The sequence below is a fragment of the Podarcis bocagei genome, assembly GCF_964188305.1.
Source record: "Podarcis bocagei genome assembly, chromosome: 5".
Lineage (NCBI taxonomy): Eukaryota > Metazoa > Chordata > Lepidosauria > Squamata > Lacertidae > Podarcis > Podarcis bocagei.
In genome coordinates this window covers 40,857,097-40,871,693 of record NC_138129.1, presented here as the reverse complement: position 1 = coordinate 40,871,693, position 14,597 = coordinate 40,857,097, and the positions used below count along the sequence as shown (strand labels likewise).

The 14,597-nt window shown below is 44.6% G+C and overlaps 1 protein-coding gene across 1 annotated transcript in view; it reads right to left on the bottom strand.

Moving 5' to 3' along the window:
* CD34 (CD34 molecule) overlaps window positions 1–12,474 on the bottom strand; it is a 143,518-nt gene extending 131,044 nt beyond the window's left edge. Inside the window, exons 1-2 of the mRNA XM_081193561.1 lie at window positions 12,341–12,474; window positions 2,239–2,398 (exon numbers count right to left, since the gene is read on the bottom strand). Coding sequence (XP_081049687.1) covers window positions 2,239–2,263 — 25 coding nt within the window. The 5' untranslated portion in view covers window positions 2,264–2,398; window positions 12,341–12,474. The remainder of the gene's footprint in view (window positions 1–2,238; window positions 2,399–12,340) is intronic.
* Between the last annotated feature and the right edge of the window lie 2,123 nt (window positions 12,475–14,597).

The window sequence follows — 14,597 nt, the reverse complement described above, 5'->3', positions numbered from 1 at the left end:
CTCCCAGTACGTTTCCGAGCACAATTCAAAGTGTTGGTGTTGACCTTTAAAGCCCTAAACGGCTTCGGCCCAGTATACCTGAAGGAGCGTCTCCACCCCCATCGTTCTGCCCGGACACTGAGGTCCAGCGCCGAGGGCCTTCTGGCGGTTCCCTCATTGCGAGAAGCGAAGCTACAGGGAACCAGGCAGAGGGCCTTTTCGGTGGTGGCGCCTGCCCTGTGGAATGACCTCCCATCGGATGTCAAGGTGATGGACAACTACCTGACATTCAGAAAACATCTTAAGGCGGCCCTATTCAGGGAAGCTTTTAATGTATGATATTTTAGTGTTTTTTGGTTTCTGTGGAAGCCGCCCAGAGTGGCTGGGGAGGCCCAGCCAGATGGGCGGGGTACAAATAATAAATTATTATTATTATTATTATTATTTCATTACTGTATGAAAAGGGATAAGGAACAGTTTTTTTCTTTTAAAAAACCACATCACCTTTGTGAATGTTCCCAATTTTTATATATGCTTGTACAAAGAGGGCACACTTACAGCAACCCATTACATATTTACTTGGAATGAAGTCCCACTCCCTTCAATGGGACTTACTCCCAGGTATGTGTTTGCTGCTTCACTGTAGGAGAGCTATCTCTTGCCACAATTCAATTATAGTAGGCTGCAGTGCTCTTGAGAAGAGTAGTTTGGAAGAAAGTGGCTCTCCCTAACCTTTCATGGTTCAGGAGTCAAACACGACAACAAATCATGGTAGTTACTCTGGCTTATTCATCCTACTCTTCCATTCATTAAGGATCTAGCTTCGTTACTTAATGAACGACCTTCAGCTCTGCTTCCCAAAGTGAGAACCCAATGTGCAATTCTCAGCTCCAAAACACTCGGTGCATGACTTCAAATAAGCATTCTGGCCCTAGACTGACCTAGCATTTGTTGACGGAAGAATATTAAGCCCCAGATCCATAGAAGTACATGAAAGAGCCACATGTGGAGTGGTGCATTTTGTCATCAGTTCTACCTAGCCACACTAAAAAATGATGCTTGGCTCTGCTCAGAAGGAGCACCCACAATGCAAATGGGGAGACCTATAGAAATGTGGTTCTGTTGGATAGAAGAGGACTGTTCCAGGGATATAGTCAGCCAGGGGTTGGACAGACCTAAGGATGAAACAGGCAAGAGCTTAAGCTGCTTCAGTAGTAAAAGGCTGCAAGAGTTGCTGCAGAAGCAAGGAACTAGACTAGGGAGCCAGGCGCTAACAAAGGATGTTGCGCTCAACCTCTCCTTAATGCTGTCTGCTGCAGCTCATATATAAGCTCATATATCTTATCTGAAATGTCATTTCAAGAGAAGGAATGATGGAAAGAAAAGGAAAGGGGAAGAAATTGCTCATTGTAGCCTGTGTATGAGTGATGATGGAGGACTTAGTAGTGTGCATGGGCTGAATAGAGCTGTGAGGGGGTTTTGGTTTGTGGATCTGGGGAGAATGGCTATAGAGAAGGTATTGCAACTCCCCCTCCACTGACAACTGTGCATTTCAACCCGTAAGTGTAAAGAATAAAGTACAGGAATATGCGCAAGGGGGAAAAGGAGAGAGATCTGAATGATTTGGCACACATTTGGAGAAACAAATAAACATATCAAGATATTTTACTGACAGAACTGTTAGGTAATATTTAGGGATGTCAGAGATTTCTGGCAGAATTTGCTGAAGTTTGCTTATTTGTCCTATGCCAGAAATGGAAATCAATCCAGTGAATACAATTTGTACAACTGACACATAATTGATGATCCCACCCATTTGCATTGTGTTTCCTTTGCACTGAAATGAACGGTGTGGAATAACATAATTACAATGTAATTGATTGCATAGCACAAGCTGATGAATGAAATTTTTGTCAGAAGTCAAATTGCAGTGGAACAGAAACAGCACTGCATGTACTGAACATGAGTTGAAATAGAAATCAATGCCTTCTCACAACTCTAGGGACATATTAGGCAGCAATTCCATTGCTGTTCCCAAAGAGACAGGATCAGAATGAGACAGCTGCCTCAGGCAGCAGATGACAAATCCCTGGCTGTTCCTTCTGATCATCCCCAACCATTCCTCTGTATTTGAGGACAGAGCTATGCATGCCACACAACTTGACCTGAGTCACTTAAACAAGTTTGCTGCAGAAATAATCAGTGCATGTGGTGGTGCCACAGAGTTACCCTCCTGACACAAGCATCACTGCCACTTACCTGAATGGTGCAGGGTGAAGGCCATGTTGAGGCAGCCAGGGCTCAGGCTCAGTGTAATGCAGTGTCATCAGTGTTGAAGTACGATTTAGCTGCCAGTCTGGTTGGGGATAAAGTGCCCTCCTGTCTTTAACCTTAGGCAGCAAAATGTATTGAACCAGTCCTGAAAGGAAAGTCAAATAATAGTGGTTTTTTTCAGAGAGCTGGAGGCAATTTGAAAGAGGGATTGCTGCTCGTGGTAAGTACAGTCATCTCCCTTATGCCTCTGATAACAAGTTTGGCAGGTCTTGTATTGCTTCAAAAAAAATTCCCAATCTGTTTGATCAGATGTGACAGTGGAACAAAAGAAATGTGTGCATGCACCATGAGATGTGAATCCACTTGCAGGCAGCTCTCTTAAACACAGTGTTTCCCGTTTAAGTTTCACATAAATATACCACACTGAATTCTGCCCAGAGTTACAACTCTGAATTTTTTTTGGGTGAAACCATTTTATTTGAATATTTTTTCAAATACAAAAGAGCAATACATTAAGCAACATTCTTTTAACCACTCATATCAAACAAAGCCACCAATTTTCACTCACACATTTTCAGTTAAGAGTTACCAGAGATCACTGAATGCATTGCACACAAGATATTACAAATTTGTAACACCTCCTCTGCAATTTTAATTCCATGTCTGTAGCATTCGTTTTCAATGTCTGGTTAATGCATCAGGACATCACCCTGACTGACAAAGGGGAGTGCTGTAAAGAGTAACCCCCCTCCATATGTCTAACCAATAAAATAAAGAGAGAAGCAACCTTCACTTAGAACACAGCTGGAACTTTACTACTCCCAGCAATGGAGAGGAACACTCCTCCATTAAAATAGCCCCGACCATGCAAACACATTATTCAGAAAATAATCATTCTGGTCTTCCTGCTAGGCAGACCAGCATATGCACAATACCTCCCCTTCCCTAACTCCTGGAAAGAGACTTGCAAGACTGAAAGGGAATTCATGCAGAGTAAGTAGGCTTTTCCTCTTTTATTGCAAAATAATCCCTTCAAATTCTGGGGAAGTATTTCTATTGATATTGTCTTAGAGCACAGTGTTTCCTGGGTGACAGATTTCACATTAAGCAACCAAACACCATAATCTTCTGCCACTAAAGTTCTGTCAATGCAAGGCCCCTTGACGTGCCCAGGAAAGTGGGAACATCCACACCATGCCTGATACATGAGCAGGACCCTGAGACAAAAAGATTATAGTAGGTCCTTCTGAGGTCCAAATGAAAACTTTATCAATGAGAAGAACGTGCTGAAATTTCACAGTTTGGCACCTGAAATACATATCAATGGTCACTGAAGAGGAGTTAACTTTTAGAGGTGAATGAAAGTGCTTGTTCCATTTATATGAGTATCATTCATATTTCTGATACCCCACTGAAAGTTTGCGGCACACAAATGTGCAATTCTCAAAGAAGCTCCTGGTATACATGTCCTCAGAGTTGCTTCTGGGTACTGAAGATTGTGTAGTCTTTAACCCTTTCACCACAGCCATAACATATTAGAATCATAGAATCATAGAGTTGGAAGAGACCACAAGGGCCATCGAGTCCAACCCCCTGCCAAGCAGGAAACACCATCAGAGCACTCCTGACATATGGTTGTCAAGCCTCTGCTATTTATTTAGTATTTGCTGATTTCAGTGAAATTGATTTGACTTAAGATCATAACCTTAAACTGATGAGTTTAATGAGTGCTATGATCATGGAGTTTGGCAATGATCAGGACACAGAATCAGAGTGGCACTATCTGATGAGCTGGGCCACACTGCCTCTTCAGATGGTGGTCAGGGGTCATCTGAACCTGAGGCTGGCTGGTAGGAGCCCACTGAATCAGATGTGACAACCCACAGAACCACACCAGGGACTCTCAAGGGCACTTTACTCTGGCCTACCATACTACTATGCCAGTCCAATGGCATACTGGGAGGCCCTGAAGCATGGGAAAAGTCACCACCTTCAAGCCAGAGGGCTGACCCTTTAAGGACTGTCCAACAAAGAGGGTGCAGCATAAGAGGTTGACTGGAGGCAGAGGCTCAAAAGGCCTCAGTTCACTTTTATCTCTTGTTGGAGCAAGTGGCTCAAATAATAAATTATTACTTCATATAACATTTAGGAAACATTTGAAGGCAGCCCTGTATAGGGAAGCTTTTTAAGGTTTAATGTTTTATTATGTTTTTATAAATGCTGGAAGCTGCCCAGAGTGGCTGGGGCAACCCAGTCAGAGGGGTGGGGTACAAATAAATTATTATTAAATTATTATTAGCAGCTCTCTATTGGTGCTGCAACACTTGCCTCTCTCCATGTGCTCCTCTATGGGACCAGAACAGGACATTTAGTGAGATTCATTGTGGTAGTCCTTATCTAGCAAGAGTAGGTCCAATATAAGCTGAAGTATTCTGGGTTGGTGCTGGTAACTGGACTCCGATTTGACTTTTCAGGGAGAGAATGCCTGATCACCTTACTTGCATTAGCACCTTTCTTATTAGCATGCCACACACCAAGTCACACTATTTGTTCATGTTGACCAATATTGTCTATTCCGACTGAGGCAGATCTCAGGCAAAAAACTTTTTGGCCACCTGATCTTCTTAACTAGAGATTGAACCAGGGAGTTCTGCAGGCAAAGTATCTGCTCTGCTTCTGAGATGTGGCCCTGACTTAAATTTAAGTCTCCCATATTCAAAGCCAGCTTTCTCTATGCATTATATGAGAGTTGCTGCCTATGAGATATGTGATCTGAATTTCCCTAAAATTACGTGTGTGATTACAGAGATTGCTAAAGATTATACAATTGCAAATTCTTTTAAATTAGTTACAGGCAATTAGAATTTCATCAGGGTGATGAGAAGTGGAGCCTCTATCAGTAGGAGCATCCTACAAGGGCAGAATTAAAGGTCAACACATGGGAAAGTCAGCATGCCAGAAATGCTTAATGCTCCAAATGGCCCACCTTCCAGTGGGAAATGGGAAGTCATAAAGGCCCAATTTGGAAATGGGGAGCAGCAATTTTTTGCTGACCTTTTTGATACTTAAATTCACCATTGGGTCCGAGTACACCACTGGCAAGATGTGCATAATTAGTGGAATACTGCACTCAGATGAAGACAATAGAGCTGGTTTTTTTCCTTTTAGAACCACTGTGGGATAAGCAAAAGCACATTCCCATCACCTTACTCTCTTGCTAATGATGTCCTCGGTGCATCCTAGCTGCTGAATGAGTCTGGAATTTCCCACAAGGGAATGCAAATAATCAGATTCCATAAATAAGCCATTTTGGGTTGGGTTGGGGAGTTCACTCATTAGGCCTCAGGAGGGGCTTATATGCCGGCCCAAAAGCTAAACTCATTATTAGGAGAATAAAATATTCAACTTGTGAATCTTTCTCCAAGCAGAAGAAAGCTCTGAAGATCTATGTGGTACAGAGTACTATGGACTACATTGATCTGCCTGCCACTAGAAATGCCACTGGTAAATTTAAATTTCAAATGAACCATCTATACGTGTTAACTCAAAGGAATACTTATTGGAATAAAAGGCACTGGGTTTTGGGGGTTTATTATTGTCAATTTAAAACAACCATCTGTGATTAAAACCAATTACGTGACACCCTCCAGCAAAGCGTTGTAGAGATGGAAAGATGTTGGGATTTCAACAACTGCAGGTCAAAATTAATGTAGTGATTATGTTTGATGATTAAAAATGCCACATCTATTAGCTTATCTTGAAAGGCAGGCAGGAAGAAACTGAGAAATGTTCCTGATACGATGCAGCTTAAAAGGACAGAGAAAAGGCTAAACAAAAGCTGAGACTGGCAATGAAGAATGGAGATACCTATGGGAAAATTCCAGAAGAGTAGCCATGTGAAACTGAATGTAGAGAAAACAGCAGAGTTGTGCGTCATCTTAAAGAAGAACATGTTTTTGTGGCATGAGCTTTCTTCACTAGATCCTACGATTCCATGATAGCATGAAGTAAAAGGGAGAATAATTAATTTGAGCATCCCTGCTCCTGGCTTTCTGATGGCAGTTCCAGGATATCCTGAGTCTTGGTCTCAGTACTCACCATGCACAACACTGATCATTGCACCAAAACAAACAATTGATTTTTAGTGGAGCTGTCATGTCAACACTGTACCCAAATGGCCAGCCAGACATTTTAGTGCTTATAAACACTCATATTTTACCAGGCATGCAAGAACCTATATTTTTGAAAGAGCTCAAAGACATAGGAGAGAAAAATAGTTACATGTAGATTACAAACCTTACAACCACTTTCACTGTAGCCTAAGATTGATAATGGTTGACAGAGCTTGTGAGAAGTGGTGGAGAAGATTTCCAGAACCTTCCTCTCCAGAGAATGCTGCCATTTGCCCTGTATGGGCTTTCTTTCCCTCTTCTGCGATATCATTACAGTTGTCATATTCTCTTTCTGCTGATTTGGAAGGAGAAGAGAGGCGGTGGGGAGAAATTTTGGTTTCTGATTGCCAGAATAGGCCTTTGGGAAGTGTGATGTGGTAAGCATAGCAGCATTGTGGATTTTCCAGTTGTGATGAACAGCCGAGCCAGACCAGAGTCTGTTGATGCAGTCCCTCAGAATCCCACCAGAGTGCTGGAGCCTCTCTCTGATAAGCCACCCAGACAGCTAGCTAGAAGGGTGTGTGTGTGGAGCAGCACTTTGGGAGGGAGAATAAAACAAGCAATTTCTGAGGGAGTTTGGAGAGGGGAATAGAGAAGGGAAAGAGCTGCAGTGAAATAGGGTTTAGTTTGAGAGATAGGGCTTGATTTGAGATAATCATTAGGATAGGGGTTGTCCGAGGGAGAATTGGTTCTGATTTGAGTTGAACTAAGTAAAGCAATGAAAGTGAAGTAACAGAAACTGAGCTGAGCATTTTACCACCTATTTGAGAAACCTGAACATCTTATTGAAGTGTAACAACTCATTTTTAGCAAGGGAAGTTTATGAAAAGCTGAGCATATACTATTGTGTTTAAGCATGTGACAACTTTATATTTAAAATAATAAGTTAAGTTCTACCTGAAAAAACACATCTTCTGACCCAACTTTTTTTCATGAACCCCTTTGGTAAATAAAACTTTTCTTGTTTGTTCAGCTCCTGCTGGAGACTCCCTGAATCAAAGTTTCCCTTGCACAAGAACACCCCCCCCCCAAGATAGCCTGTGGTAAATTGTAGAAATTACAGTAGTACCCCGCAAGACGAACGCCTCGCAAGACGGAAAACCCGCTAGACGAAAGGGTTTTCTGTTTTGGAGGCGCTTCGCAAAACGAATTTCCCTATGGGCTTGCCTCGCAAGACGACAGCCCATAGGGAAATCTCCGGGACAGCGGGGAAGTGCAGCGCGTCTTCCCCACTGTCCTCGGACCTCCTCCCGCTGCGCGGCATCGGAACGAAGCTCCGATGCCAGGCGGGGGGGGCGAAAGCCTCCTCCCCCCCGCGCGGCATTGGAACAAAGCTCCGATGCCGGGCGGGGGGGGAAGCCTCCTCCCACCGCGCGGCATCGGATGGCTTTCCTGAAGACTTGGGGTGGGAGGAGGGTTTTCCTTCCCACCGCCAACATTCAGAATGCTGTTCTGAATGTTGGCGGCGGGGAGGAAAAACCCTCCTCCCACGCAAGCCCCGGGAACAGAGGGAAAGCGCTGCGCGCCTTCCCCTCTGTTCCCGTACCTGTCCTGAAGGCTTGCGGTGCGGAGAAAAGCCCTTCTCCGCACCGCCAGCCTGGCAAGCGGTTTCCCTAGGAATGCATTAATTGATTTTCAATGCATTCCTATGGGAAACCGTGCATCGCAAGACGAAAAAACCGCAAGACGAAGAGACTTGCGGAACGAATTAATTTCGTCTTGCGAGGCACCACTGTAGTTTAATTGGCGTACTGTGTGGTGGGCCTGCTACATATTAATTGGTGGCAGTTAGTCTGTGCTTTCTTTACCTAAACAAAATCCAGGAGGGAGACAGACAGCACTGGGGATGAGGGAGCTTGCAGAGGGGTTAGGGCAGCAATCAAAGGAGTTGTCCATTGGATGACTGTTTCTCATGAAAAGTTTACAAAATCAAATTCTGAAATGCCATCCTCACCTAGATTTTCATCTAGGTGGTTCATAAGAAAGAAAGTGAAGGAAGAAAATGGGAAAGGAAAAGCAAAGCTGACAATTAAAACCATCTTTTCTAAATGCTGGATTCCTCAGAGTTCTTGTGTGAGCTTGTCTTTATAACTACCGTATTTTTCGCTCTATAACACGCACCTGACCATAACACGCACATCGTTTTTAGAGGAGGAAAACAAGGGGAAAAATATTCTGAATGAAACAGTGGACGTATCATTTTTGTGCTTCATGCTGTGGCCACAGACATGTGATCTGATGGTGAATTTGGGGTGACCCAATGCAAAAATCCTGAGAATCCCTGTGGATCCATGCTTTGTAACCACGTTTTTGCACCATTGCAGCCCCAGGCAACAGTGGGTGCGTGATTTTTTTGGGGGGGGACAGGCTGTAGTCATGGACATGCTATGTGCTCTGATGGTGAATTTTGGCTGACCCAATGCAAAGATCCTGAGGATCCATGTGGACCCATACTTTTTAACCACGTTTTTGCACCATTGCAGCCCCAGGCAACAGTGGGTGCGTGATTTTTTTGGGGGGGGACAGGCTGTAGTCATGGACATGCTATGTGCTCTGATGGGGAATTTTGGCTGACCCAATGCAAAGATCCTGAGGATCCATGTGGATCCATGCTTTGTAACCACGTTTTTGCACCATTGCAGCCCCAGGCAACAGTGGGTGCGTGATTTTTTTTGGGGGGGGGCAGGCTGTAGCCATGGACATGCTGTGTGCTCTGATGGTGAATTTGGGGTGACCCAATGCAAAGATCCTGAGGATCCATGTGGATCCATGCTTTGTAACCACATTTTAAGTGGGGAGGGAAGGAAAAACAGAGAAGGCTAAGAATGCAGGAGAGGGCTATAACGTGAGGAAAGGAAGGCAAAAGTTTCCCCCCACCCACCCACCCAAGCCAGCCAGCGTGTGCTCTCTCTCTCTCTCTCCCTCTTTAAATGGAAGAAAGCATATTTGAATGCTGTGTGTCTCCAAAAACAAAAAGCAGGAAGTCAAATCAGAATTTTTAGCCGAACCTGTAGTCTCTCTTCCCTTCACAAACATTGTTCCTCCGGAGCAGGGAGAGGATAGAAGGACGGACGCTCTGCTTTCCCTCTCTACTTGCCTGGAGGGGAGGGGCTTCCCCTGCTCTTTGTTCGGACGCTCTGCTTTCCCTCTCTACTTGCCTGGAGGGGAGGGGCTTTCCCTGCTCTTTGTTCGGACGCTCTGCTTTCCCTCTCTACTTGCCTGGAGGGGAGGGGCTTCCCCTGCTCTTTGTTCCGTTTGAGCAAACACAGCAAGGAAACAGAGAGGGCGGGCAGTAAGACCCTGAGGCAGAATGCAGGAAAGCAGCCACTTCCTGTATCACGGAGCTCCCTTCTCCCTGAAGCGCGGTTTGATTTTTGCCTTATTTTTCGGCTCCAGGGACCACACATTCGCTCCATAACACGCACAGACATTTCCCCTTCCTTTTTAGGAGAAAAAATCTGCGTGTTATAGAGCGAAAAATACGGTACATGATAACTGTGCAACATTAAAGCAAGCATCGTGATCCTGTTCAGGCAGGATTAAACATGCTCCTTAAATATGAGGAAAGGGCTAGTTTCCACAGGTTGCATTTTGAAGTTCCTTCAGAAGCTCTTCTGGATGCAGGTCCTGGGCTCGCCATGTTCGACAGGAGAGGTTGATAGGGTGAGGGCTTTGAGAAGAGCACACTATCTGCATTTTATATTAACTTTCCTAAGCATCATTTGACCTTGTCAGTGCAGATAAAGCCCTGTGAAGTGCACACTAGACAAAATGTAATTTTAATTAAGTATAGTTATATCCGGCCAAGGTGGCATGGAATACAAATGACCCTGCCACCACGGAATCCTCCTTATTCCCATTAAAATTTCTTTTGTAACCCACAAGGCCAAAAGAGACAATGGCCTCCCTGAGGAAGGATTTGGAGAAGGAATTCTTCATCTTCTGGTATCTGATTGCCTGCACTACTGAGATGCCCCTGAAACTCACAGCCGTATCTTAGTTTCTCCAGAGCACTGAATTGCAGAAGCTTCTGTTCTGTTCCCTTCTCATCACTTATCTGGCTCGTTGAGAAAGACACGTCATATCCTGATTTGTTTTGGCTGCGGTACAGTGAGCAGCACAGAGTATACCCCTTGTGTAACAATATATTGTACACACCTGCTGTGGTGTTTGTGGAGGCAGGCCAAAAGCATCCTGCGTGAATGTAAAATCTGACAAAGTTCTCAGAAAATTAATTTGTCATCACCAGATGACTTTTTGTTCCGCATCTGAAATGTCATTGGAACGGCCGCACTAAAGAGGTACTAAGAACGGTATGTGTTCATAAGAAGAATGAAAAGACTACCTTGATAAAAATATATATTCAGCTTTCCACAGTTCACCATTAACAACATTCAGAAGTAATGAATGGAAGACTAAAAGATACATTAAGTATCACATGAGCATTCTCTGTACAATTGTTCCCCTTGGCAATAACAGAGCCCAGAAATTGCCAAAAACGCTGGTGTTTAAATGCAAAGGCTTCTGGTTCCTGAAAACATGGTGTGGTTGCAAATTAGAGATTGACAAACCTTCCAGACATGCTTAATGTGAATCATGTTCCTTCTTCATACAGTACAAGGTGGTAATTCACCTAGGTTCCTTCTTCACATCATTTGAATGAACCTTTGTGACTAATAATGCTTGTGTTCAATACTGTGGCTCCTGAATTTTCTCCACTTTGGATTTTAAGCCCATCCCTCCCTCTCTACCTTATGAATTGCTCAGTTGTGCAGCTTGCTTCAATGACTCTAGCAGGTGTGGTGCAGTTCTGCTCTCCCCAACCAATTTAAGATTGCTCAGTCTCCCCAGTCATTAATTCTATATCATTGGAGGAGAAACCACCAAGAGCTCAGGAAAGCCTGCTATTTTGTGCCTCCAGAGAAGTGGCAGACCTTGGGGTCTCAAATTTCAGCAACACCTTGTGTGATTCCAAAATTCACCTCTCCCCAACTTCTTGTGCTCCATTCTAAATCATAGTTGTGACATTCTCTGTGGTACCCCTGAGGCTTGTCACCCAGTACAACCAAACCAATCATGCTCCCCTAAATCTGCCTCTGTTTGTAGCCCATCTCCAGCCTATTGCCACTTTTCTACGCTGAGCATTCTCCTGGCTACTGACTGCCTTGTGATTGGCAGGACAATGCCAGCTGTCAGTCAAGATCCATCTGGGGCAACACACTCTTAAAAATTGACTGTTTCCACACAGTCCTTTGTCCCTTAAATTACTTTAAACACGGCTCCTTGTAAGGAGACCAGAAGCCTGTTTGTAAGAAGCTGTAACAGAATATTCAGTATGAACTTAAAATGAAACACGTTGTTTCTTTTTCATGTACCATTCTGTTTTAACCTTTGTCCTCCTGTTTTGTTTTTAAATTCTTAATATACTTATTCCAGTCTCTCATATACTTAGGCAATTGTTTCATGGTACATATGTATGAGTGGCGCTAGACAGAGAAAAGCAAGCTACTTTGATCTCTGGGGAGGGACACATTACGCTGGATGCCATCTTGATTCCCCTTGTATTTCCCCTTGTATGCCCCTTGTATCTGCCGCCGCAAAAACAAGCAGGCTGTCCCTGCAGCCTAGCCAGGGGCCCAGCAGGCTGTGCCACCCGCTCGGGCTGGCAGCGCCCCAGACCGGTGGCTGGCAGAGACAGGGGAGCCATGCCCCCCCCCCCCCGCTGCAAAAACAAGCAGGCCACCCCTGCGGCCTAGCTGGGGGCCTAGCAGGCCGCCCCTGCGGCCTAGCCACCAAAAGCTGAAAAGGCCGCTACGGCCTAGTGAAAGAAAGAAGGCCGCAAAAATGTAGCCTAGCCTGGTGGAGGGGCCAAGCCCCCCCCCCCCCAGCAAAACGTGAAGAGGCTGGTTACTTACCTCAGTCCGGCTGCCTTGACACGCTCCTGATGATCCTGATCCTGGAAGGAAGAACAGCAAAAGAGGCTTGGGCAACTGAGACAGCCTCTTTTCTTTTGGCCTTGGGCCCACCCCCGGCTGGCCGTCCATTGTCCTCTCTGGCTGAGGATGGGTCAAAGGCCGGCCCAAGACATGGTGAATCCATTAGTCAAAAAAACATTTATTTTTGTTGAGTGTTAAAAGGGCTGTGGCTAAAGAGTGCTTTAGAATTCATCACTTCACTACTGTCCCCCCAAGCACAATGCAACAATGCTGGAGGTTCTGGGCACCCACCAGCCCTTCTCCTTGTTACACTGGCAGAGGGGGGCAGTTGCCACTGCAGTAGACCGGGGTGAGTGGGTGTTGAAGGGTTTAACAATTACAAATCGTAGCAAAAGAAAGAAAGAGAACTTTTTGGTGCACTTTCAATTGTAAATCACTGCCTCCAATCCAAATCAGTCTGGGAGAATTTACCCATCACTATGCTGGACTGCTGTGAGGCTGTAAGTTTATTTTCTAAATGAAGTCATTTCTACATTCTGAAAATTGGACAGTATCCCCCAATAAAGCAATGTTCTGATCCATTAACTCTCTGCTGTTCGCCACACTGGAACTCGATGAGGAGCTTTTATTGGCAGTCTCTCTCAAAATATATTTTAAAATCTGAGCTTCATTTTGAGATGAGTGAACACCCCCCCCTTCCACCTTTGTCCTGGATTAGCATATTTCCTTTCTGCCCTCCCCAAAGGGTCTCCATTTCTCTGTCTCTTCTCATCACCCAGAGTAATTTGGGGCTGTTAGAGAAAGTTCATTGCTGTAATTGCAACCAGATTGGTCATTAAAGTTGACAGACAGCTGCTGGGAAAGTCGCTCATTGATTCCTGCCACTCAGAAGCAGCTCCCAGTGCCTGCTCAAAGGACAAGCTGGGAAAGGCAGTGCATTCTTTCTACCTCAAGGAACAATAGTTTCTGGGGGAGTGCTCAGAGCTCATGCCTTCATATGTAAACAAGGTTCACATGCAGCTTTGCTAAATCAAGCCAGACTAGTCAGCAAACGAAAGATTCCCCTGGAGCTCTCTCTTATGGTACAAAGTTGGTAATGCATTTTTGAAAGATTATGCTTTATCCTTGCAGCTGAGAGAACAGCTTACCTCCCAGGATCTTTAGGAAAACAGGAATACCATACATTGTGCATAGGTTCTCAGTTCCTGGTTAAGATTACTTTTCTGAAGCGGAACTCCCTAGCTCCTTCTGTCCATTTAATAATATGAAAATGGATGGGCTGAGCCCTCCCTTCCACTTGTTTGCAGTGACACAGATTTGAAACCTGCAGCTCAGGAATGAACTTGTTTTGCGACATCATGGAAATATATACCACCACCACAAAAATAGTTCACAAGGACTAGACTGAGATGAATGTTTGCTCACCTTTAATCTGAGGCTTTAGGTTAGGCATTGCAACCCCATGCACATTCACCTGGCAGCAATTCCCGTTGAGTAAGTACGACTTTCTTCTGAACTGGCATGCCTTAGATTGTACAGTTAAATATCCTCACTGGAAGCCGGGGTTTTTTGAAAGGGGTTTCAGCAACCACAGGAAGTTTCCTGATCTAAGTATTTGTTCACTGTCTTTAAAAGTTATAAAACTTCCCCCTGGGGAAATCTAACTAAATTGTCACTACAGGATTTGGACCAGGCACCTCTTTCACAGGGGAGCAGAATAATGTTGCTGTACCAGCTCAGTTCCAATTGTATTTTCAAAAATGTGGCCAGATACCAGAGAGGCCCTCCTATACCTAGAATAGTTGAGTTGAAGGGACTTTCAACAGGTGTAGCTTGCATCATTAATAAGCAACACCTGCTGCAATTACCTCTTCCAAACAACTATTACAGGTGCAGGAACCCTCTCCTTTTTTGCACTTGGCCACCTTATTTTCAAGGCACCCCTGAACTCTTATGGTTGACAGTTCCTCCCTCCACCCTTTCAATTTTCATGAGAAAATTGTGTGTGTGTGTGTGTACACATGCGCACACGCACACAGCTTTTTTCCCATGGGGTACTCAAGGGTACAGAGTACCAGCCCCTCTTTTTTTGGTTGTTAAAAAGTGTGACACTTACAGTAACAACTTCATGGTGAGTACCGGGTCCTCTGTGATTCAAGAGCAGGGCTGTAGCCAGCATTTCTTGCTTGGTAGATCAATGACAAAATGAATGAGAAATCAGTTATTTCCTGTGAAT